Below are 27,466 nucleotides of genomic sequence, written 5' to 3'. Positions count from 1 at the left end.
CTCCTCCCCCTTCAGCTTTGTCCACACCGGTGTGGGCAAAGTGACCGTCCAAGCTGGGTTCAGCCAGGCGGGAGAGAACGTCAGCATTGGTGTGTGCAGCTCCGGGATGGTGGCGAACAACAAAAGCAAAAGCCTGCAAACTGATAGACCACTGAGTGAGCCGGGCGTTGGTATCCTTCTGTTTGTATAGCGACTGAAGCGAGGTGTGATCAGTCACCAGCGTAAACCACCATCCCCAGAGGTAGTAACAGAGGGCCTCCAACCACCCACTTACCATATATACCCATGTATAATTCAGGTCTTGAAACCCGAAAAATCAATCATAAAATCAGACCCCGACTTATACGCCCGTTCAAAAATGTGACACTTATAATTTTTTTTTTAACGTCTTCTTGCTTCCTCCAATCTTATACCAGTTTCTCAGACACATTGAATTTTGTTGCAGCAGCGCAGTTACCAATTTCTTTTGCTACTTCAACAATGTTTAATTTAAAACCAGATTCATATTTTCTTCTGATCGAACACTTCATTGTAGATAAGGGATGCTCTTACGATAAAGGTGTATGAGGGTGTGCGATACAAAAAACACAAATCAATGCAAATGTTGCTTTGGAATAGTTTGGGCATTACCATCTGGTCACGTACGCACAAAACATAGGGAAAAAAAGGCAGTGCGCTGTGGTTACTCTCTCAGGTGGGCGTTAGCATATCATAATCTCTTGGACCAATAGTGTAAGTTTTCCGCATTCAACTTATATGACCGACAAAATACCAGAAATTACACGATAAAATCAAGTCCTGACTTATCCGCTGGAGAACTTATCTGCATGTATATACGGTAATCGCTAAACACACCTTTTCAATGGTCGATTAATTATGATCCCTGGGCAGCAGCTTCCTGCTGATAAACGTGATGAGGTGTTCTTCCCTCTCAAAATATTATGAGAGCACCTCTCCTAAACCGAAATCGCTTGCATTCATTTGCAGAATAAATTCCTTCAAAAAGTCCAGATTGCGCAGAACCAGGAATGAGTATAAAGTAGCTTTTAGGTTTGAGAATGTTCTGTCACTGGTGTCGGACCACTACAATTCTTTCTGCCCTTTGTCAAATCCGTGAGGGGGGCGGCCAATGCACAAAATTGAGAATGAACTGCCTGTAGTATCCCGCGAGCCCGAGGAAGTCACGTTCTTGCTTCTCTGTTTCAGGACTGTGATATGTAAGCACCTCCCCCACCTTGTCCAATTGAGGCTTGAGCAAACCCTTCCACATGGAATATCCCAGATAGTGGGTTTCCAACATACCCAGCCTGCCCTTCTTAGGGTTAGCCGTCAACTCTGCCAGCCTGAAACTGTCAAGATGAGATCTCCACTCGTTACTGAAAATAACTATACCGTCAAGATAGACACCCGTGTATGCAGAATGGGGATGTAGGATTTAGTCCATCATCCTCTGAAAGATCAATGGTGCTTCATGGAGACCGAAAGGGAATGTTGTAAATTCAAACAGCCCGCCCAGAGTGGCAAACGCGGTCTTCATGCGAATGGACTCCTCCAAGAGCACCTGCCAATAACCTTTCATGAGGTCTAGGGTGGAAATATACAAAGCCTGCCCAAGCTTCTCAACAGCTCATCCACACGAGGCATCGGGTACGCATCAAACTTGGAAATCTTATTCAAACACATAAAATCAATACAGAACTGAAACGTCAGGATTTGTTACAAGTACAATAGGTTAATGGCATTAAAGCGTTAACCATTTTGCAAAGGTGTTTTCACCATTTAAAAAAGATCTTGAAATATCATCAAAAACCTATGCAGTTATCACTGCAATTCTCCATTACAATTGTCCAGACCATGGAACATCTGTTGCATAGTTGTAGTTACATACCCTGATGTTTTTATTACATTTTGAAAGTACAGATACAATGTAACTATGCAAGTACACTTGTTTTTGGATCAGTGATAAATTGGTACATTGTAATTATATAAACTGTGGAATAACAAAGACAACTGAGTAATTAACTATAGCGTTACTTTGTATTACACAGTAAGTACGGAGTAATAACTCGTAGTTACACTGTACTTATACAGGTAATTACATAGTAGTTACACTGTAATTATGGACACTTAATGTAAAGTGTTATCCCTTCTCCCTATGTCCACTTGGTACTACCAACTGCTCAATATGCCCATAGTACCTGCAAAATAATTCATCTTTTATTTTTATTATGCCCATAGTATCTGTAAAATTATTGGTGCCCTTGAAGTATATACCAAATAATTTTGCATTTTTGTGGAAAAAATGTTTCTTGATGATGCATTTAGTGTCTGGGAACTTTTGGTGGCAAGGTACTATTGTCTATGGGCATTTTATGATCCACTGGGATATAAATATGAGGTAACACACAGGTAAAATCCTTTTGTCATCCATCAACATGGGTAATACCAAACAGGTTTCGACTAAAATGAGAAAAAAAAGTTATTGAGCTGCATAGATTGGGGAATGGCTATAATGAATACAGTAGGTATTCAATTGAAATTACCAGTAAGCACAATCAGGGCCATAATAAAAAAGTCTGAAAAGCATGGAACTGATGAAAATTTGCTTGAAAGGGAGTTCGTTTGCATATTGTCCCCAGACACAATGAGGAGGATGATAACGGAGACAAAGAGCAGCCCAGAGATCACAGTTTCACTACCGCAAAGTTTAGCTGAATCTTGAGGATTCACTGTTTCAAAGACAACTGTGAGACGATGCCTCCATGACCAGAAGCTTTATGGGTGAGTAACATGAAAGAAGCTTCTTCTAAGTCCAAGACACAAATCCTAGCATGTCAACTTTGCCACGTAACATTGGAGATACAACTGGAAGCATGTGTTGTGGTCAGATGAAACAAAAATTCAGCTTTTCGGCCACACACACCATTGCCATGCTTGGCGAAAAAGGGAACTGCATACAAAGCAAGGTAATACCTGCGGTAAAATATGATGGTGGCAGTTTGATGCCCTGTGGCCATTTTGCTGCTAGAGGTCCAGGGGGTCTTGTTAAGGTCAGTGGCATAATGGATTCCATTAAATACCAGAACATTTTAGCTGAAAATTTGGTTGCCTATGTGAGAAGGCTGAAACTGGGCTGTGGCTGGGGCTTCCCACGAGACAATGATCTGAAGCACACATCAAAATCAACAAAGAATTGGTTGCAGAAGTGTAATATCAAAGAATTTTGCAATGACTGTCTCAGTCTCCAGATTTGAACCCAATTGAAAATCTGTGGTTTCAGTTGAAGAGAGCTGTACACGAGAGAAAACCCAATAATCTCCATGAGCTGGAAATGTTCTGCATGGAAGAGTGGTCAAAGATCCTTCCACAAGTGTTCTCCAGCCTTATTAAACACTACAGAAAGAGGCTGAGCGCTGTCATTCTCTCCATTGGAGGCTCCACTAAATACTGACATTTGGTGTGTCAATATTTTTGGAATCTGCCATATTATGAAAATTTATGTTACTGAAGAAACACTTTTTTGTCTAAAAGTCTGTTTGACAATAAAAGTATGAGGCTTATACAACTGTTTAAACACAAAATATCACTCATTGCATGTGTGGTCCCTTTTATGTATTAATTTTTGCAATTTTTCATGAAGGGTGCCAATATTTCTGGAGTTGACTGTAAATCCCCATTGAAGTGTGTAAGGAATGCTCCAATCAGGCTTTTTATGGCTGATACTGATCATCGATTTCATGTTACTTGATCTACGTTCTCAAAAATAGTTTAATCCAGATTATAGTCTAAAAAGGCCACCAACATTATAATTTTTTCTGATAAAACTCAATTTTCTCTCTGAAATACGTGGTAACTTCAGATTAATCTTATTTTATCAGCAGTAGTTAAGCATTTTTGAAATTATTATTTGCACATTTATTTATTTATTTATTTATTTATTTATTTTTGTCCAACATATTCTTCCATACACAAGATAGTAATGAGTACTAATATAAAATGAATTATAAGTGAATGAGTGGGTGTGTTACTACTGTCTCACAATAAAAATGTTCCTGATGAGCTGCCTTGTGTCTGGTGCTGTCAGGAGAAGCTCATCATTACTGTCGACCTGTAACAGAGTATGCAGAAAATGGATGAATGGATGGACACATAGTCTTATCTAAAAAAAATGTGTAATATGTAACAGAAAGATAAAACAAAATAAACTGAAATTTTTTAATTTGATTTACAATCTCATAGCTGACAGCAAACAGGATAGAAAACTGCTGAAATTAAATTGGAGCCACACATGACAGTAGTGACCCTATAAACCTATATTATAAATATATGAAAAATGTAAAAAGGTTTATTTAGTTTAACATTCAAATACTAGCATACTGTGAGACCATAAACACTGCTAGCTCTAATCCCTGCCTGCTAACTTGCTACAAACAGAACTGAAGAAATGAACGAGAAATGTACAAACATTAACATCATGTAAATAAAATTGTACAAGCTAAACCTAAGCAATTATTACAAATTATGAAAAACATAATTTCAAATATTTTAAATAATGTGATTATGATAGCATTTTATGAAACATAAGTTAATATACCCCCCCCCCCCCCCCAATCTGTGTCACGCACTAAGAATTAAGAAAACAGAATATGAATAGAAATGGTTTGTGATATGACACAATGTAGTTGTTTTCATGTAAATCATAAGAAAAGAACAGTACAGTGGTATCACTAGTATTGTGCTGAGAAAGAATTCAATAACTAAACAACATAATGTACAGAGAGGTGCAAATGGAGTCAAAGTTATCTGGTAATTGTTTAGTTTGCTTTTCATCTCATTATACTTTGGTTTCTGAAAAGAATTAATCTTTCAAATCTTAAAAAGTAAATCAGTTAAAATTAATAGAAAAGAGGTTTTAGCTGCAGAAATTGGTTATTAATCAAGATTACATCCACACTACCATGTTTTCATTTAAAAACAAATTTATTAAGTAAAAACAATCTCCATCCACACTTTGCATCAATTACAAAAATCTTTACCAAAATGCTCAAAAATGCATGTAACATAAACCTTCGCTTTCACTGGGCATGCATGCATCAGTAGCAAACTCTGTGAAGGAACTGTATAGTGAAAAATTCAAAACTATTAGCAGGCACAGGACTCTTATTATGTGTTCACAGCATAGGAAAAGAAATTTTTTAAGGAGCTGTAGCGAATTGCACGTGTATCACATTAATGTATTGATTACAGCTGAAAGTAGGTCTTCAGAACTGTCAAAGGTTTTTGTCAATAAATAAAAACACTGAAAAGAAGTGTTTAGCTCTGTGTTTATTCACAAAATGAGTAATCGCATCTTGTACCAAACAGCACTCATAAAACGTAACTCACTAGAGAAAATAAATTTGTGAATCTTCACTTTATTCACGTTATTGCATTGACTTTCATATCATTAACCTGTATTCTTGTGAGCTTGGTCTGCATTCTACACCCATCCACTTTGTGAAGTTCCTTGTTATTAATATTTCTGTGAAATGCGTGAATCCTTACTGAACAGATTACGGTTAAGTAATAAACATTGATAAGTAGAGGTCAACTGAGTTATTTACAATCTTTTTACAGGGCATGAGATTTTTCCAAAACTGTAACGACAAATAAATTTGGTTTTTATGCATGTATGCAGCATTCAGGTTTTACACAAAACACAATTTAGATGCAGTGAGATAAGCAGCACAGTATGCACCATGGAAAGTAACTCTTGTGTGTTTTCTATGTTGGAATATGCTTTTCTTCCTTGAAGGGTGACCAATTGATGAATTCGATTTTTTAAAGAACAGAATGCAATAGTTTGATAGATAGAACTTTATTTGTCTCCAGGGGGTAATTTGGCTTTTTACAGAATTTATTTAAATAAACAAATACATAAATGACACATACACACTATGGTCTGAACACAAACTATAATAACAAAAAAGGGAGAAAAGTAAAAAGAAAGAGAACTTCTGACTTGACAGTCACAGAGAGGTACTATGCAGGCATATTGCAGTTGGTATAAAGGAGACCCAGTATTGTTTCTTGACACGCTTTTGCTGAATAATTTGTTGGCTAAAAGTACTCGGTGTTAGTGTATCAGTGAGATGATCTGCAGTATTGTTCATAATAGCATTCAGTTTTGTTTTAAATTTATCCGTTGCTTTACCTCCAGAAGATCCATAGTGGGTCCCATAACTGAGCATGCCCTTTTAATTAGCTTGTTGATTCAGTGGGTCTTTCATGAAGTGATATTATCAGTCCTGCACACAACCGCATAGAAGATTGCACTGGTCATCACAGTGTTGTAGGAAATGTGGAGAATGTCACTACCCACATTAAAGAACTGCAGTTTCCTAAGAAAAACAGACCTGCTCTGCCCTTTCTTATAATGTTCCTCTGTGTTCTGAGATCAGTCCATCCTGTCATAGATGTGGACTCCCAAGTACTTGTAGGAGCACATCATGGCTATATCTACTCAATGAATATTGACTGGCATAAAGGCCCTTGGTGTGGTGAAAGTCAATAACCAGTTTCTTGGTTTTGCTGATATTAAAATGCAGACAATTCTCTTTGCACCAAGAAACAAAGTTCTCCACCTGGCCCCTATACTCTGTCTCATACCCCTTATTAGTGTACCCCATAGGTGCAGAATCATCTGAGGATTTCTGCAAGTTTCATTTTATATTTATAATCTAAGGTGTACAGAGTGAGGAGAAAAGGAGACAAGACTTTTCCTTGTGGTACTCTAGTATTGTTTATATCCATATCAGAAACACAGCCTTTGAGTCTCACAGACTGTGGCCTCCCTGACAAAGAGACCATTATCCAGCACATCATAGGCTCATCAACCTGCATTTCTCTGAGATTACCCCTTAACAGGGATGGCTGAATAGTATTGAAGGTACTGGAGAAATCAAAAAATATAATCCTCGCAGTGCATCCAGCTTTGTCCTGGTGAGAATAAGCCTTGTGGAGCAGGCTTCCACATCTGTCGTCTTACTTAGTTTTCAGTTATGGAAAGCCCATATTGATAGTGAGAGGTGAACATTAGAGAGCAATTAGAGTATTATTTTCAGAAAAGTCTGTTTTTGCATGTCCTCGCCTCTATGCTGATGCTGCATTTACGAATGTGTCAGGCTCTGGAGAGTTTTTTTTTTTTTTTAATCTCTTCATTTTCAGTGGTCAAAAATGACAGCGTTGTGTGGACAAAAGGAGAAAATGTAGACAAGTGTATGCGTTTTTAAATGAAAACATAGTACTTTGGATAGAGTCTAAGATATTGTCTGGAACAAAAACATGCAAACACTGTGGCTCTCCAAGTTATAGGTTTGACACCTGTGATGTACATCAACATCAACAACAGTTCTGTATGCAGTATATGCAGCACAGAATATATGTTAAACGGAGTTCTGTGCAAAAAAAAATAAAAACTGATGTTGGTATGTATTTATCCCATCCATTCACTGTCTTTTATGCTTTAAAAAATCTTTCCTTGTTTTATAGGTAGGAAATCACTGTCATTCTTTTTTTTTGTGGAATCTGACTTTATTCCATTTTTATGTTTTTATGCATTATCATGTTATGTTCAAGGAGTAACTGTTGTATGCCTTTTATTTGTTGACAGTTGCATAAAAAGCCAGATGTTCCACTCTACAAAAAGATCAGATCAAGTAAGTAACTGAATATAAAGTTTTTTTCATGGTTTTGGTCATTGAAAAGTAATACATATAAACATGAGTTGACTTACAAACCACAGAAAACTATGTAAGTTTATTCTGTTGCTTATTTTCTGCCATTGAAGATGAAAATATTTTTCTTATAGATATTAGTCTAGATATAGAGATGAGTTCAACTATATATATTAAAGGAAATGCTCTTCCTTAAGCTATATTGAGCTTAAATACCACATTACAATATGTAAAACACAATCAGAAATATAGTCAGTATAAACTTCCAAAAAAAAGAAAGATAAAATGTATTAGATTATAAATGAAGTCTTAATGATATATCCCTACCTAGTTTGGACAGCTGTGTGAAAAAATATCCATTATAAGATATTTCCTTGTGTTTATTAAAATATGTTAAATATCTAAGTTTAAAGTAGAGCACAGTAAGTTGCCTGGCAGACGTATTTTAGAAACACATCGATAAATTCTTCTCAATCTCTTAGCTTTTTTCTTTATATTTTTTTTTAGTTGTATAGTTTTCCTGTAACTGAGCAAAAGAAACCCATTCACGTCCATTTCAGTATCATAAAGTATGAAAAATAAGTGTGATTCCAGTAATGTCACAATAGATAAGCATATATTTTTCCAAAAATGATCTTAGTCTAAGATAGCCCTAAAACCTGCAACCTTACAAGGCCAGTGCTTGATGACATCATTCACAGTTTTGGTCTAATCCCAAAACGTGGCATATGAAGTACTGTTTTTAAAATGAGTTATGCATTCATAACAAGCACAGTGTAAATGTTACAAATAATTGAGTTATGTTACTTGCCTAGGTTATTACTTAAAAATTGCTTGCCTGTTGTTGCCTAAGATTGTCTAGAGGTATATACACTGTGAAATTACATTAAAAAAGAAATACTGTTTTGCAGATATTCTATATTTGAAACATATTTGATCAAAGGGTGTGTAATGTCTTCCGTGAGTTAACTATACAGTAAGTTAAAGAGGTCTGGAATATATAATTGTGTACTGGATTACCTGACAGAAACACCTCTATCCTATAATGTTTCCTATATTGGTATTAGTATTTTGAAAAGGCAATGCACAACTGAACTGCTAGTAAATTGTCATTAGTCATTGAGGACTAAAGTACAAAGAAAGGCATATAGAGAGCAGGTTGAGCAGGAATTTCTGTCCAAGGCTAACAAGCAGGTGCAGTTCCCTTACCTTCTGACTCTTTCTATGGTCTCATAGTATGAATCTTCGCAAACCAGTAGTAAAACTAGAAATTAGGTAATGCCATTGCTGCCCTATGCCTTAAATCTTTGCAGTATCATCTTCTAACATGTAGACTTTTTTGTCTTCCGGATGAATCAGATTATTTGTAAATGTAACCTTTTGATAAAGAAGTTGTTTGAGTATGTGTGCTGTAAAATTAAACATTTTTATACATAGGTTTTGGTGTGATTTGGGGTTTTTACAGAGAGAATTCTGTTACTGATTTTTATTTTTTAAGTTGAAATGACAAAATTCATTTTCAATCCCATCTTATTTCCTTCATTTATACTATGCCATCTTGAAACATCACATTATGAATATGGCAGTGATCACATATGTGATAGGTGCCTCACAGGACAGCGGTCAAAGAAATGAGCATTATTTTCAATTTTTGAAGAGAAGACTTCGAGCTGAAAGTTTGACTGGTAGAGTGGCAATAAGAAAGCCATTGCTAAAATTGCTAAATAAGAAAAAGAGGCCTGCCTGGGCTAGGGACCACTGCTGGTTTCAATGTGCTCTGCAGGTAAGGCATAGAACAAAATATCAATTGGATTTACGGATACTGCACAACTGTTAAGCTATGCTTGAAGTTGTTGTCCTTTGAGGCACCAATTATATAAGCCATTGACTTTCAGAATCTTGATTGCTGTTTCCTTTCCCAGTCAGGATAATGGTATAGCTATACGGTTCTCTAGTATACTAGATGGTGGAGTTCCCCTGGTGTAGCTCCCATTTAGACATGCACAGAGCCACTAGGGAGATGTAGCTCTGGAGAATTGCCCTGTTAGGGTCTTTGGGTGCCACCAGGAGAGCTGCTGGGAGGAGACTTCCCTGTCAAATGGAAGTTCTGCCTCACTTGGAAGTGCTTCCTGCTGGCAGTGCTATTCCATCAGAAGTACTTCTGGGTCCAGGTTGAAAAGGAACTACAGTAATCCCTCCTCCATCGCGGGGGTTGCGTTCCAGAGCCACCCGCGAAATAAGAAAATCCGCGAAGTAGAAACCATATGTTTATATGGTTATTTTTATATTGTCATGCTTGGGTCACAGATTTGCGCAGAAACACAGGAGGTTGTAGAGAGACAGGAACGTTATTCAAACACTGCAAACAAACATTTGTCTCTTTTTCAAAAGTTTAAACTGTGCTCCATGACAAGACAGAGATGACAGTTCCATCTCACAATTAAAAGAATGCAAACATATCTTCCTCTTCAAAGGAGTGGTGTCAGGAGCAGTGACTGTCACAGAGATAGAGAGAAAAGCAAACAAATCAATAGGGCTGTTTGGCTTAAGTATGCGAAGCACCGCGGCACAAAGCTGTTGAAGGCGGCAGCTCACACCCCCTCCGTCAGGAGCAGACAAAGAGAGAGAGATAGAGGGATAGAGAGAGACAGAGTTTGTTTTTCAGTCAAAAATCAATACGTGCCCTTCGAGCTTTTAAGTATGCGAAGCACCGTGCAACAAAAGATAGCAACGTGAAGATAATCTTTCAGCATTTTTAGACAAGCGTCCGTATAGTCTAGGTGTGCGAACAGCCCCCCTGCTCAATCCCCCTACGTCAGGATCAGAGAAAGTCAGCGCAAGAGAAAGAGAAAAGTAAGCTGGGTAGCTTCTCAGCCATCTGCCAATAGCGTCCCTTGTATGAAATCAACTGGGCAAACCAAATGAGGAAGCATGTACCAGAAATTAAAAGACCCATTGTCCGCAGAAACCCACGAAGCAGCGAAAAATCCGCGATTTATATTTAAATATGCTTACATATAAAATCCGCGATGGAGTGAAGCCGCGAAAGGCGAAGCGCGATATAGCGAGGGATTACTGTACTCTGCTTCCCCAGGTCAGTCCATGTTGAGAGAAGAGGAAGGCAAAGCGTGTTTGGAAGGATTGGAGGAGGAAGCAGCAAAGAAGGAAAACAAAATCAGTAATAACAGCATTCATTTGGGAAGTGTTCATAGCTATATTAAAGCACAGTGCCCTTAATAAAATAATCTTTTTGACCTGAACTTAGTAGTATTTATTTGTGTCTGGGGTTTGAAGTACAAGAGCCCCTAGCATATCATACAAGGTGAAGACAGAAATTATTCAGACCCCTTCACTTCATGCACACTTTTCCTGTGTATTTTCCCTATCAATTCACACTCAATAATCCATAATGAAAATGTGAAAACATTTTTTCATAAAGGTTTGCAAATTAATTAAAATTCAGACCCTTTGCTGTAACACTCCAAATTGTAGTCAGGTGCATCCTTGTTTTGCTTTAATTATCCTTGAGATGTGTCTAGAACTTGATTGGAATCCACCTGTGGCAAATTGAATTCATTGTTCAAAATTTAGAAAGGCACACACCTGTTAATATAGGATCCCACAATTCACACTGCATGGCTGGACAGAATCCAAGCCCATAAAGTCCAAAAAACACTCTGTAGACATCCACAGTAAAATTAAAGTGAGACATAAATCAGGGCAATGGTATAAAGCCATATGTAAAGCTTTGAGTGTTCCCAGGAGCACTGTGACCTCAATAATTGTGAAATGGAAATTTGGAACTCCCAACTGCATTCACACTTTTCCCCCAAAAATCTTAGACAGGGTGACCAGGGGTCCTGGCAACTCTGCCTTGCATGTTGTATATCCTTAAAACAGAACAGAGAAAGCATTCTGTGCCGATTCAATTACAGATTTGTTTAATATTTCATATCTCACCTGAGAAAGGACATTTCAACGTATTTATTTTATATTCAGTATTTTTCTCTTTTACACATCAGATAGCTGCTCTTGTCAAAAAGTCAGTTTGAATTATTAAAAATGTCAGGAGTGTCATTGCGCATGTCTGTGCCGCCTGTACAGCAAAACTGCGGTCTGAACAAATCTCAATCACTGATTACTTACACCTCTATACAAAATATTTAATAACCAATAATGTGATATGTGTCTTTAAAGAAATCAGTACAATATTCAACTTTTAAAACAATTAACCCTATCACAAAGACATCCGACTGTTACACCACACATAAGTTTTCCAAGTTGTTAAAAAAATGTGCTTATTTTGCCACAGTTACAAGAATAGGCAAACGTAAAAGGCAACGTTTTCTGTCATTTAAATCTATAAATGGTGTCTGAGTACTTTTTTGTAATTTTAAAGTTTAAAATGCGTTAATGTTAGTAAGATTTATTTTATATTACAAACTATTTGTTATATTTAACTTTGGATCTGATTCAAATATATAGAAGTATGGTTGTGACTCTAAAAATGCTATTATTTATTATGGTTTATCAGCCTCAATGACCTAATTGTCAAAGTCCACTTATTTATGTCTAAAAAGTACATGAATTTGGTGCTCATAGTGCAAGTGGATTCTTAAAATAGCAGAAATGTACAAGGGGTAAAAAGCACATAAAAGTGTGATTAAATCTGTTTATTTATTCTTTTTCACAATACAATCTGAATATGCAAATCTATATGGTTTGCTAAACTTTAAAATGCACAATAAAATATAGTCTGTGTGGAATTACAGTGGGCTAACCTACATGTACCGTTAACAGCAATATTGATTAACTCTATGAAGTTACACAAAAAGCTTCTGAAAGTCTTAGTTTGCCCTCATAGGGCAGCTGTGACAATAACTATTTTCTTCTCATATTAGTTATTATTACCTTGAGTGCACTTTGCACTTGTTCATTTTGCCATTACTGTGACATCTGTGTTTTTTACATCCAACATTTGTACAATTATTTTGGCATGTTGCTTTTGGGGGAGCTTGGAGTTGGTGGATGAGCCAACAGAAAACTTTGCTCCACATGTTCTTCACTGGCACTGGTTTAAATGGTACATTTTTGTAACATTGAAATGTTGGAATTTCTTTTAATATTGGAAAGTATTCACATTCTTAGTAATGCCCAAATAGGAGGGTGATGAAGTTTTGTTGTCATTGGTGTGTTCCTACAGAAGTGTCATTTAGCAGCATTGTTGACTCTAATTTGACATGTTTAATGTCACAAATCATTTTTAAGGATAGCCAGAAAGGTCTCTATAAGTTGCTTTGAGCACATTTTTATTTGGAACATCTGTATTATATTTTGTTTTAGTTTGAACAAGTTTGAAATTTGAGCCTGTTTACCTGTATGATACATTTAATTCAGTATATATAAAAGAGAGATATTGTAATGGGTGGGATAATGAACAAGGGAATTACAGGCAGGAAATGGCAAAACAGTGCCAATCACACCCTAGGCCACATACAAAAGCAGGAAGATATAAATGTCACGCCGGTGGAATAGATAGGGCATTACCAGGCAGCACTATGCACTCTTGTCTGTGCTGGGTGACTGGGAAGTTCTGGAGGCAGGAGCGCACGTAAAAAAGAGAAAGAATGGGTAATATGCAAGGAAATGAGCAGTGCTCCCCCAGCATGATACAAAGCAGACAAGTTAAACCATAGTCTGTGGTCACCAGAGGGAGGTGATAGAGGTAACTTTATTCTGATGTAAGGTGGCCCAAATCCTTGAAGTGATCCTAGAATTCGTTTGCATCCACTGTGAGCCCATTGTCAGTGATTTTGGACTAAGCAAGGTTACACAGAGAGTTGTTAATTGTATTTGAGTATTTTATGGTACTTTGAGTTAATTAGCAGTTTAAGAAATAGTGTTATGGCTTCAGGCTAAAATTTTGCTGTTTTAATTTTGTTTATTTGCAACTTTATGTGTTCTCTTTGTTCATCATTCCCTTATGTTTATTTTTAATAGGTTTTAAATTTTTATATTTTTGCCCACCTTTGCCATTATTCTGAGTAAGAGAGACAATAAATACATATATGAATAGACAACAGTTTTAAAGATGTTCACTTTAGTTATTTCTCTCAAATCTGTTAATACAGGCTGTGCTAAGTTTGGCAAAGTTAGAAAAGAATATTCATACAGAAAGTTACATAAGCCTGTGAGACTCAAATTTTGGAAAGTCACATTAAACTAAACCAGTTCATGGCTTATGCCTGAAGCTTATTTTTCGTGAAAGGTTGTCAGTCATCTCCATTAGAGGTTCCATCACAGTTCTGCTATTTCTTTATCGCTTTGATATTGGCTGTAGAACCTGCATAAGAGTACACCCAATTGCCAAACCCCTGAGCCAAACAGTGCTGCACATAAAATCACTGCCTCCTGCTAAGGCAACTATCATAACAACCAATTGGACCATGTCCTTCAAATACTTTACACTGGCATTTTGGTAAGTATACATTCAGTAAAACGATAAAGTAATAAAATAAGACACATAAACACAGATTTTTAAAAAATACGAGTACATGCAATACATAATGGATTCAGAATTTCACCAAATAATTGTAACAAAATTTTATCAATTATAAACCATCTCATTTCCATCTTTTTTTACTGTATCTATGCATCTCAGGTATTAATAAGTACTTTTTAGAGGTAACAAGGGTATAAGCATACATCAGGTGAACTAAGAAAGCATCTTGATATGATGTGTCACCCTGAGGTTTTTTAACCTACATCTAAATTAAAATAATATTTTTCCTTTCATTTTAGATGTGTATGTGGATGTAAAGCCTTTATCCGGATACGAGGCTACAACCTGCAACTGCAAAAAACCTGAAGATATCAATGACAAGGGCTGCATTGATGACTGTCTCAATAGGTATTTGGCTTTGCAAGCTACTGAGAACATTACATCATTTAAGAATTAGCTTTCTGTGTCTTGAAGTTTTACATTGTCTTTCATGTAATACATTAATAGTCTACTGTGTTAAGACATCCATACATTATTATATTTGCTATTTTTATCCTTTGGAACCCTGTTTGATTTATTTTTATTTTACAGAATGATATTTGCTGAATGTTCTCCAAACACTTGTCCATGTGGAGAACAATGTCACAACCAGCGCATACAGCGGCATGAATGGGTGCAGTGTTTAGAGAGGTTTCGTGCAGAGGGTAAGGGTTGGGGTATTCGTACCAAGGAACCATTACGATCAGGACAATTCATCATTGAGTACTTGGGTGAAGTGGTCAGTGAACAGGAATTCAGGTAAATGTAATGATGAAGATGAATAATAGTACTCTTCTCAAAGTTTTATGTACAATTTTCAGTTTAGATCCACAGTGCACTTTATTTATTGAGTATTCATATCAATAAATGCTGAATGATATTTTGTAAAGGCTATTCAAATATGAAAAGTTCTTAGATGTATATTTATGAGATTGTAGTTTTAAACAAATCTAATCACTGATTTGTATCTTTTATTACAAAATAAGCACACTTTGACTTAATTTAAGAACTTACCTTTTATTTTCATGATAGCTTATAAGTAGTGAGAAAAATAGGTACCAATACATGCTTATTATATTTTTGGTTTTAATTAAAATTGTTATAAAATTAAAATTTGTAGTTATATAAGTAGCTTTTGTGCTGAGTAGTCACTATATGAAGTATACATAGCTGATTCTAAGCTGGTACTCCCGTTGTTATCAGAATATCCTAAGTTTATTAGAGTATGTACTCAAAGTGTCAAGTGTGTGGCATTGCGATACTAGACAATGTGAACCCTAGTGTGTTCCAGAGTAGTTCAAATTATCTGGTGGTATATCTCCATCAAATGTAAGACAAAGATCTGGTTATTTAAGAGACCACATTTCTATGTTGTCTTCATTGTCTTTTATCATAAACTATTCCATAAGACTCAGCCTTGTGTCATGGAGAATTGCTTTGATGTCATGCAAGGGTACATCTGACTGGCAGCAAAGTTTAGCTGTTCTATGCCATTGATGGACTTGTATAAAGGTTTCCCCCGAGTGTTTCAAGAAAACAAACCCTACACCTTTATACCATCTCCACTACCACTTGTTTGACAGTGTTGACACATACAGTATAAGGGGAATCTATGGAACCCCATTTTTTGGTATATTCTCTCATCAATATAGATTAATAGGAACATTCATTTGGCAAGGTGCTCTGCTTCCTGTCCTCCAGTATTTAAACTCCTTAGTTCATTGCAACCATAATTCCAGATTTCACACTTGTGACAAGAGTGGAACTTGTTTGGGTTGTTGGGTGCTACACCATATTCATTACAAGATTTGTTGAGTTTTGCTTTCTGTTATGCTGCTTTTGGCACCTTTGCTGTTCTGAGGTGTTATTTGACTTGGAGAGTGTAGCTCATCTATTGCTGTGTGCAAGTGTTATGAGCCTCAGTGTGCCGGCTTGATGTTTTCTTTGTGCTGTATACCAGTCGTACTTTTGAGCTAATATCTCTGCACTATTGCTGTTTCATGCATTTACATATACAGTGCATTTATGTCCCTGATTCCTGAGTCCACTAAAATTTGTTGTTTAAGTTTTGCACATTTTTCCTCTGAATTGCAAATATACACATGATTTGTTGGTACCTGCCTACCTACTTTAAGAAGCACTTATTAAACAACAAAGTTATCTAGGAATAGCAAGTGTACATAATAAGGTGACTGCTTGATATAGCTGGTATTTTAATTTTGAAATAAATGTGACAGATAATGTAGACATAACTAAAGTAAAAATGTGTAGTGTTTTACCATAATAATATGATTAAATCTTCAGGAACCGTATGATCGAGCAGTATCATACCCACAATGACCATTACTGCCTCAATCTGGACAGTGGCATGGTGATTGACAGCTATAGAATGGGCAATGAAGCACGCTTCATCAACCATAGCTGCAACCCCAACTGTGAGATGCAGAAATGGTAAGCTGCATTATAATTTTGTCTAAACAAAGCTGACTTTTCAACCTCAGGTGAAAACTGAACTAATAAAAACGTTACCTTTTATTAATTCATTCCGTTTCCAAACCACACTTTAAAGTACATGGTTGCAGGAGTCTAGAAACCCAGCTGTGCAGAGCAAAAGACAGGAACCAATTGTCTTTAAGAAATGTTTTTTTCTGGAATAATTCAAGAAATAGCATTTACTGGATGAAGGTCTATTAAAGTCCTAAGGCCTCCAATGGCATAGTAAGACCAAAGTCTAGTAAAGTCTGACAGAAAGCAAAAGCAACGCATGTGGCATAGGGAGGCTGGTGTGTGTTAAGACTTTACAGAAATGGTGTCTTGTAGGATTTAAAGACTCTAAAATTAAATTTATGTATACATTAAATTTACATTAGGTAATGTCTGTAATAAGTCATAAAGGGATCAGCTGTTTGAAGATTGGCTTTGTATTTATTTTTGGTAATTGCAGATCTCTAATGCATCTCTTTAAGAGTGGGTAATTTTGTAGCTTTTGATAAAGTGCTTTTATTTTATATACTAATTTACTAACAGTGATACTGTAATAGTTGAAGGAAGTAATTTAGAGAATTAACATATATCACAATTAAAATCTCTGATTACAGTTAATGAAAAAATGTTTCTGTGCCAAAGGTATTCATCACAGAGCTGTTCTGACGACACAAAAGTGTCCTCAAAATACACAGGTATCTAAGCATTTCTATGCTTTGCTCATGTCAAAAGTTAAGAAAGGGGAGTTTAATTTTTAAGGGTGTATTCAACAATTTATTCACCACTCAGTAAGACAGCTTTGGTCCCAGAGAAATCCTACCGTGACAGAATTCTGCAGTCCATCTTATGACCATTGCATATAAAGGGGACTGGTAAATGTTATCTAGAATTCAGTGATAACATTATACTTGATTTTGTGTTCTTTGGAGTTCTTGTTGACTTTGTTTTGTATCAAGAAGCATTCACTATTAAGTACAAATAGTGCAAGCTTATTGTTCATATCTTTCAATGCAGTAATTGTGAGTGTTTGGCAACTTACAGAATTCGCACCATAAAATACCACTTTCAGCTTTTGGCTCAAATGTTCTGATCACCCTTTTCCTCAGCTGGACCAATTGGATAAGTTGTGTTTTATGTTCTACAGAAGGGGATGGTCAATATGTGTGAAAACAAAGTGTTTAGATTTAGACTGATGAGCACTTGCATTCAAGGGAAATCATTTGCTTTTGTTAGCATTTGTCTTATTTCATTTACAGTATATCATTTTCTTGTATTTGTCCACCATCTGTAACAAGTGTGGAAGAGAATGATATACATTAGGTTATAAATAAGGAGGAGCATATCCTTTTGTTCTGCACTTCCACTCTAAATACAACATAACCTAATAATCAAGGTAATGATGAATGGTTTAAAGGCAAAGGCTCAAATAACAGGAGGAAAACTGAGCCCTCGTCTTGTTCATGTTTTAGAGTATGTTGTTTGCTGATTAACTATCTCTTTAAAATGAAAAATAAAAAAATCACAGAATGTAATGAAGTACATATGAATTATTTGTTTTTTCTGAAGCAGCAGCTACTAAGATGCCAGATTACTATAATTGCTGGCACAATTATAGTATGTGTTGGAGATAGCTGTCTGTATAAATTAAAAAGAAAATCAATAAGAAGTTTTAAATGGCATTGCACTATAGAATGTTTTTGGTGTCAATTATTTTTTCAGTTACCTTGGACCTGTATAGATACAATAGTTTCAGAATCTTAAGGAAGAGAATAAAATAATATTTTAATAATTTGGTTTATTTTTGCTTCTCAAGAAATAAACCTTAGCATTTTTCTGCTTGTATATCTGTCCATGTGAATATGCAGTATGTGTGCCTACTGCTAGTGTTTGTAATTTAGCAAAATATTGTTTATTTTTACTTTATTATAGAATAAGATACTAATATGAATTTACAAATTCATATAACCTAATCTTAATATTAAATGTTTGCTTGCATTTACACTTAATGATCTGTTTTGCATATTATTCTTAATAAAAGAGTTTTTAAACATGAATATAGACTGATTTTATTATTTACATTTATGTCTAAATATTTAGCACTGTTTTCTAATTTTCCTAATCTAGGTCTGTCAATGGTGTATACCGAATTGGTTTGTTTGCACTTAAAGACATGCAGTCTGGAACTGAACTTACCTATGATTACAACTTCCATTCCTTTAATATGGAGAAACAGGTAGGAAACATATTTTCTTCCACCATCTTAATAAATGTATTCATACATTCTCAGACCTTCTTAATAAAATTCAGGATTACAAGAGACAGGTGCCTATTCTGGTAGCATTGAGCACAAGAAAGGAAACGACCCAAGATATTATTTAGATTCCATTTCATCACAGAACCACTTTCACACATACCCACATAGAGACAGTTTTGAAATCAGTCATTAATTGAATGCACACGTTTTTCAGTTTGTATGTTGGTGAACAGCTAGAATACACGAAGATTAGAAAATAAAAAGAATGACAATGAAATGCACATTAAAAATACATTACATACATTAACAGACATTATTAAAAACCAAGACAAACTCATCTGTGGGATACCACAATTGTGGCTAATTTATATAACTAGAAATAGCTATCCTTAGGCCAACTGGATGCTCACCCCTCTCTGAGTATTGTATAGTATTGTCCATAGCTGTAATAAAATTATACAGTGTTACCATGCTTTGTCTACCACCACTGATGCAAGTGTCCGTCAGCAATGTATAAGTGTTAACGTCATTCATTATAATCAGTGGAGAAGTTTTCACCAGGTGGCAGTGGCAAAGCATATTTTACTTGTTCTCCTTACTGAAAGGCAGCAGTGCTACCACTGCACCACCTGCAAATGTACTTATAGTAAACATTTAATCTAAATTAATATTTATTCCTTCATTTTTTATAGCAATTATGTAAGTGTGGATCAGAGCACTGCCGTGGCATTATTGGAGGCAAAAGTCAACGTGTCAATGGGCTTCCCAGTAAAATTTCTTCACCAGGAGGTAATCACAGACGACCTGGCCGCTTAAAGGAGAAACGCAAGTCCAAGCACAGATTGAAGAAGCAGGTAAGCACATAGGAAATGTGTAGCTGGAGTTTCATTAACTCACAGAATTATAGTTATTTTAATCTTTAATACTCCACTTAGTCCATTCAATCTATGCATACAGAAATGTTCAATTGTTAAATTCAGAAAAGCGTAATTTTTCATTGATTGTTCTTCTTTATCACCTAAAGAGTCAACATTCTTTCAAAAGCAGATGTGTGTGCAGCAAATATAAAGTGCTAAGAAGTAAATGTAAACAGATATTCATTATGTGAGCAAAGCTAATACATGCAACAAATGCATTCTGAAAACATTTTAAAAGGATTATGTACAAAGTTACACAGTCAAGGTCATCCTGTGTCACCAGGAACAGCTAAGAGGCAGAATAACTCCTATAAAACCTGGGAGATTTATCAGTACATCTCCTAGAATACTTCATCTAGTTTCTCTCTGTCCACAGAATCAGAAATTTTATGTATATTATCTCATTTATAACTTAGCTCCTCACTCATTCATAGACACTAAAGATGCTCTGCTCAATCAGCCACCAATCTAAATCGTCCGATTTTCACTAAAAAAGACTCGATCTGTGATTGGTTAATTGGCCAATCACAAAAAAATGATCTATTTTCACCCCCTGCTGTTCTAGACATTGCGGTTATCTGCAGTGCTCTTTTACGCATCATTTTTTCATATTTTTTTTTTTTTGCAGTGAACTTTATTGTAGTGTAAACAAACCAAGTAAAGGCTTGTTTTACAAGAGAGTGACAGACAATTGGAACATTACCTTTACATTAAAGAATGTGGTGTTTAAACTGAGGAAAAGGTGGAGTCGTCCTGTGCAATTAGACAATAAGAAGAGCCTCTTTAATGAATTCACACCTTTTTATTTTGTCCTTTAAATTAAAACAGACACCATTTGAGTTTGGACAGCAGTCTTGTTGTAAGTGTAGAAGCTTATATTTTTAAATGGAGAAAGAAAATATAAAGATGAATTTTAAATTGCTGCTTACTTAACAATAATCTTGTTAGCTTAACAGAAAAATGTGTCTTTTACTTACTAACTTGTTATGCATGTTAGTCTTGTGTATTCTTGATAAACAACTCATGAACATTTGATACATTTGAGGCTTTTTTAATGATTTGTATTTTGTTTATTTGTTGCTGTGCGTTAGTGCTGGGCAGTATACCGGTTTTTAATTTTTGTTATGATATGGATTTTTCTTATACTGCAACACCGGTTTAAATTTCCTAAACAACGTTTGGAATGTGGCGCAGAGGGAAACTGTTTAAGGGGGGACCTTTTTCACTACTACACCGCTAAATAGACATGCAACGGAGTACATGTGGTAGTGTAGGTATTGCGCTGTGAAAATGGACAGAGAACATTCCGAAACTGAAGCTGTAGCAGACGATAAAGTTGAACATGATGACATAGAAGAACTTTTGCCGAAAAAAAGGAGTCACGTCCGTTGCCTGGAGATACTTTGGTTTTAAAAGGTCGGATGTGGACCATTATGTTCAAATCTGTGAATACTGTTTCTATACTACTGGATAATACTGCAGGCCAAGTTGTACTTGTTTTATTTTTTTTTCAATACAGTGTAATGTACCTGGGTACTGTGTAATAGTGTGACGACATGTTGACTTTATTCTCAACATTTCTACTTGGTTCTCGCAGTTTATGTCAAAATTAATGTCGACACTTTGACTTTATTCTCGTAATTTGTCATTAAAGTAGTACATCGTAAACTAAACTTCATCGTAAAAGGAATATGTAATTTACTAGATTTTCTCAAACCCCGTCATAAGTTATGTAGCACTTTAAATGCTTTGTGTTAAGTGTTCCCCAAGCCATGTTAAATCGGTACGTGCTTCTTAAACTGACTTCCTCTTGTACTGAGGAGGCGCCGGTAGCAATCGCCGCACAGAATACATTCACTTCATGATATTCCTGCTCCCTGAACATTTAGAATGCTAAGATAAATACAGTGGAACCTTGGTTCATGACCATAATTTGTTCCAAAACTCTGGTCGTAAACCGATTTGGTCGTGAACTGAAGCAATTTCCCCCATAGGATTGTATGTAAATACAATTAATCCGTTCTAGACCATACAAACTGTATGTAAATATATATTTTTTTAAGTTTTTAAGCACAAATATAGTTAATTAAACCATAGAATGCACAGCGTAATAGTAAACTAAATGTAAAAACATTGAATAACACTGAGAAAACCTTGAACAACAGAGAAAACTAACACTGCAATAGTTCGCGCTATAGCACTATCAACCACTGGGTAAAAACACTTTTTTTTTAATTAGTTTTAAGCACAGGGAAAAAAAAATGAACATTTGAAAAAAATCCGTAATTTAATAAACCACCAAGAAAAGTAACATTGCAACAATGCACGCTACAAACCGATCACTGTAAACAGAAGTGAAAACAAAATCAAGCCCAGTGCATTCTTTAACTGCCTTCTTACCTTTTGCATCCAGCTCTCTCTCTCGCGCTGCCTGTGTGTGTGGGCGTCTCTCTCTCGCGCTGCCTGTGTGTGTGGGCGTCTCTCTCTCTCAGGCTGCCTGTGTGTGTGCACGGCTCGTGCTGCCTGTGTGTGTGCGTCTGTCACTCTCTCGCGCTGCCTGTGTGTGTGTGTGTCGCGCTCTCTCACTCTCTCTCTCTCGCTCGCTGCACAGGAAATGCCCAGGGAGAGACCGAACATGTACAAACCGAAAGGGAAACTGGCTTGTTCGTATACCGAGTGTGTGTTCGTGAACCGAGGCAAAAGTTTGGCGAACTTTTTGGTCGTAAACTGATTTGTACGTGTACCGAGATGTTCGTGAACCGAACTTGATATAATTTTCATGATGAAATGCATTAAAGCATGTATTAATCATGTGGGGGCACGATGGCGTGCAGGTTGCACTGCTGCGTCTCAGCAAGGGAGTCCCGGGTGTTCCCTGCCTTGAATTTGCATGTTTTTCTGGTGGGTTTACTCGGCGTGCTTCAGTTTCCTTTCAAAGTCATGTAGGATGTGGGGTTTTGTTATGCTATATTGACCCTGCTAGTGTATGTTTTGCTCGTATTTACCCTGTGATGTGCTGGCTTTCAGGATTTGCTCCTGCCTTGCACACAATGCTTGCTGGGATGGGTGCAACCCTGAATGGGTGGCATAATTAAACATGTATAATGAAGATTTTTTTAAAGTTCTGAACACTCCGTGGTCTCAGTTTATAACTAGTTTTAATTTCACAAAGACGTTTATCATGTGGTGATTGGTTAGGTGGAGAAAGAAAAAGGAAGGATAGGAGCTGAGGGTTTGGTATATCAGACAGACAGCACGCATGCAATAAAGAAAGCGAGAATAAAGTGGAAATGTTGACTGTAATCTCGACATAAGCGTCAAGATTAAAGTGGAAATGTTGAGAATAAAGTCAACATGTCGACTTTATTCTCGACGTATAGTTTTTTTTTTCTTCCCTGTGTCCGTATTTTTTTTCTTCACTTTGGCCTTAATACGATTCCTTAGGGCTATACCACAAATAGCATTACAAATGCAAGTTTCAGTTTTATTATTGATGTATATAGCTTAGCTTGAAGCAAGGTCCATGTTAATGCAATTTGCCTAAATGATGATTCAGTTGGTAAAGATGTCATCACCAAGTTGCACTTGTTTTATTTTATTTTTATTTGGTGAATACTGTGTAATGCACTTGGGCTTGAAGTCTTGAAGTAAGAGTATTATTACTGGAAGTTGCACTATTATTTATTTTATTGTTATTATTTATTAGTTTAAATATTACGCAGTTTAATGACAGTAAAGTCACTTTAACATGTCAGTGGACAGAGATTGTTAACATTAACAGAAAGTGTAGTTGGTTTACAAAAAATATTTACTATTTATTCCTTTTCTAAAACATGTTCAGTGCAATACAACTTTTGTCAAGCACCTCTGGATATTTTACTAAGTCTAAATGCCTCTTTGGATGGTTGAAAATATGTTGTTAAAATTTTAGTTTAAGTTGTATGCAAAATTTGTTCAATAAAAAAAGTTCTATATTTTTAATGCAACTGTCATGCAATGTGATTCCTTCTCTTCATTAGTGCCACCCCCTTGAAAACTATCACTTTATGGAGCTATGCAAACCTGTGTTAATACTTGTGTGCACATTAAAATGTTTTTTTTTGTACAATGTACAGTTCTCATGACAGTGGAATAGCCAGTCTACTGCACTAATTTTGAAAAATACCGTGATATAGAATTTTGGTCATACCGCCCTGCTCTACTGTGCATCATACAATATACATTTTGGAAACAAACAAGTATTGAATTATTAAAATGGTAGGTAGGTAGGTAGGTAGGTACTTACTTACTTACTTACTTACTTACTTACTTACTTTATTAATCCCAATGGGAAATTCACATTCTTCAGCAGCAGCATACTGATACAATAAATAATATTACATTAAAGAATGATAATAATACAGGTGAAAAACAGACAATAACTATGTATAATGTTAAATATTAATGTTTACCCCCCCTGGTGGAATTAAAGAGTCGCATAGTTTGGGGGAGGAACGATCTCCTCAATCTGTCTGTGGAGCAGGACAGTGACAGCAGTCTGTCGCTGAAGCTGCTCTTCTGTCTGGAGATGACATTATTTAGTGGATGCAGTGGATTCTCCATAATTGATAGGAGCCTGCTGAGCGCCCTTCGCTCTGCCACAGATGTTAAACTGTCCAGCTCCATGCCAACAATAGAGCCTGCCTTCCTCACCAGTTTGTCCAGGCGTGAGGCGTCTTTCCTCTTAATGCTGCCTCCCCAGCACACCACTGCGTAGAAGAGGGCGCTCGCCACAACTGTTTGATAGAACATCTGCAGCATCTTATTGCAGATGTTGAAGGAAGCCAGCCTTCTAAGGAAGTATAACCGGCTTTGTCCTTTCTTGCACAGCGCATCAGTATTGGCAGTCCAGTCTAATTTATCATCCAGCTGCACTCCCAGATATTTATAGGTCTGCACCATCTGCACACAGTCACCTTTGATGATCACTGGGTCTATGAGGGGTCTGGGCCTCCTAAAATCCACCACCAGCTCCTTGGTTTTGCTGGTGTTCAGGTGTAGGTGGTTTGAGTCGGACCATTTAACAAAGTCATTGATTAGGTCCCTATACTCCTCCTCCAGCCCATTCCTGATACAGCCCACGATAGCAGTGTCATCAGCGAACTTTTGCACATGGCAGGACTCCGAGTTGTATTGGAAGTCCGATGTATATAGGCTGAACAGGACCGGAGAAAGTACAGTCCCTTGTGGTGCTCCTGTGTTGCTGACCACAATGTCAGACGTGCAGTTCCCAAGACGCACATACTGAGGTCTGTCTTTAAGATAGTCCACGATCCATGCCACTAGGTATGAATCTAATCCCATCTCTGTCAGCTTGTCCCTAAGGAGCAGAGGTTGGATTGTGTTGAAGGCGCTAGAGAAGTCTAGAAACATAATTCTTACAGCACCACTGCCTCTGTCCAAGTGAGAGAGGGATCGGTGTAGCATATAGATGATGGCATCTTCCGCTCCCACCTTCTCCTGATATGCAAACTGCAGAGGGTCAAGGGCGTGTTGAACCTGTGGCCTAAGGTGGTGAAGCAGCAGCCTCTCCATGGTCTTCATCACATGTGATGTCAGAGCAACAGGCCGAAAGTCATTCAGCTCACTAGGACGTGATACCTTTGGGACTGGGGTGATACAAGATGTTTTCCAAAGCCTCGGGACTCTCCCCTGTTCCAGGCTCAGGTTGAAGATGCGCTGTAGAGGACCCCCCAGCTCCGATGCACAGACCTTCAGCAGTCGTGGCGATACTCCATCTGGACCCGCTGCTTTGCTGGCACGAAGTCTCCTCAGCTCTCTGCTCACTTGCGCTGTTGTTATTATGGGTGGGGATGTTTTTCCTATGCTGGTATCAGCAGAAGGATGTGTGGAGGGTGCAGTACTCCGAGGTGAGAGTGAGAGTGGGTTAGGGTGGTCAAACCTGTTAAAAAAGTTGTTCATTTGGTTTGCTCTCTTCACGTCTCTCTCAATGGTGGTACCCCGCTTCGAGCTGCAGCCAGTGATGATCTTCATCCCATCCCACACTTCCTTCATGCTGTTATTCTGCAACTTCTGCTCCAGCTTTCTCCTGTACTGCTCCTTCGCCGCCCTGAGTTGGACTCGGAGTTCCTTCTGCACGCGCTTGAGCTCATGCTGATCACCGTCTTTAAAAGCCCTTTTCTTCTGATTCAAAAGGCCCTTGATGTCACTTGTAATCCATGGCTTGTTGTTAGCATAGCAGCGTACTGTTCTTACTGGAACTACAATGTCCATACAGAAGTTGATGTAGTCAGTAGTGCAGTCAACAACTTCCTCAATGTTCTCATTATGAGATCCCTGCAGGATATCCCAGTCTGTAGTTCCAAAAAGTTCTCTCAGAGTATTCTCAGCCTCCGGGGTCCACTTCCTGAATGATCGTGTGGTTACAGGTAGGACTCTAACTTTTGGTTTATAGTGAGGCTGAAGCAGAACCAGGTTATGATCTCCTTTCCCAAGCGCAGGCAGCGGGGTGGCGCTGTATGCGTCTTTAACGTTTGCATACAGTAAATCAATAGTCTTATTTCCCCGGGTGTTACAGTCTACATACTGGGAGAATGCAGGCAATGTTTTGTCCAGTGTCACATGGTTAAAGTCTCCAGCGATTAGCACAAGCGCCTCAGGGTGCTGCGTTTGTAACTTAGCAACAGCGGAATGGATGATGTCACTCGCTGACTCCACGTCTGCCCGAGGAGGAATGTATACAATAACAACAATGACATGTTCAAACTCTCTGGGCAAATAGTAAGGACGTAAACTTACGGCCAACAGTTCGATATCCCTGCAGCAAGTGGAGATTTTGACGTTAACATGTCCAGAGTGACACCACCGTGTATTAACATAGAGAGCGAGTCCTCCTCCTTTGTGCTTACCACAGGTACTTGCATCTCTGTCCGCTCTAACTGTGCTAAACCCGGGTAGCTCCACGTTGGCATCTGGGATGGTGTTATTTAGCCACGTTTCGCAGAAACACAACAAACTGCATTCTCTGTAGGTCCTTACATTTTTCACCAGCGCAGCCAGTTCGTCGATCTTATTTGAGATTGAGTTTACATTCCCCAGAATCACAGAAGGCACCGAAGGCTTGAAACGCCACTTTCTCGCAAGCCGCTTCTTTTTTAGCTTAGTGCCGGCTCTGCTGCCACGATACCGCCTTCTTACCTCGTCGGGTAAATATGGAACCACACCGGCACTGGCATTTGTTCTCAGCGCCCGAAGTTGAGTACTTGAATAGGCGAGTCTCGGCGTGTTAAAATCCATGCCCACGTTGTAAAAGTAAGTGTGTCCAGGGAAGGAATCCACATAAAATAAAGTGGTAGGAATGATCAATAAATAAAAATAGAAAAATAAAAGTAGAAAAGTACACATACATATACAGTCATACACGGAGCTGCTGAAAAGGCTGCCACTCACGGCGGCGCCGGATGCTCTCATGATGTAATCCCATATTTATAATTACACCTCAAGAATTTTGGCTCTCTAAATATACATGGAAAGAACAGCTCCAGAAAATCACACT

The 27,466-nt window shown here is 37.4% G+C and overlaps 1 protein-coding gene across 1 annotated transcript in view; it reads left to right on the top strand.

The window, feature by feature from the left end:
• ash1l (ash1 (absent, small, or homeotic)-like (Drosophila)) overlaps nucleotides 1-27,466 on the top strand; it is a 230,528-nt gene that overhangs the window by 159,757 nt on the left and 43,305 nt on the right. Inside the window, 6 exon segments of the mRNA XM_028795096.2 lie at nucleotides 7,652-7,697; nucleotides 14,517-14,625; nucleotides 14,809-15,015; nucleotides 16,561-16,707; nucleotides 18,865-18,973; nucleotides 19,687-19,848. Coding sequence (XP_028650929.1) covers nucleotides 7,652-7,697; nucleotides 14,517-14,625; nucleotides 14,809-15,015; nucleotides 16,561-16,707; nucleotides 18,865-18,973; nucleotides 19,687-19,848 — 780 coding nt within the window.

This window comes from Erpetoichthys calabaricus, chromosome 2, assembly GCF_900747795.2.
Source record: "Erpetoichthys calabaricus chromosome 2, fErpCal1.3, whole genome shotgun sequence".
Taxonomy (NCBI): domain Eukaryota; kingdom Metazoa; phylum Chordata; class Cladistia; order Polypteriformes; family Polypteridae; genus Erpetoichthys; species Erpetoichthys calabaricus.
Note: the sequence above shows the minus strand (reverse complement) of the source record. Positions and strands in the feature narration are given on the sequence as shown.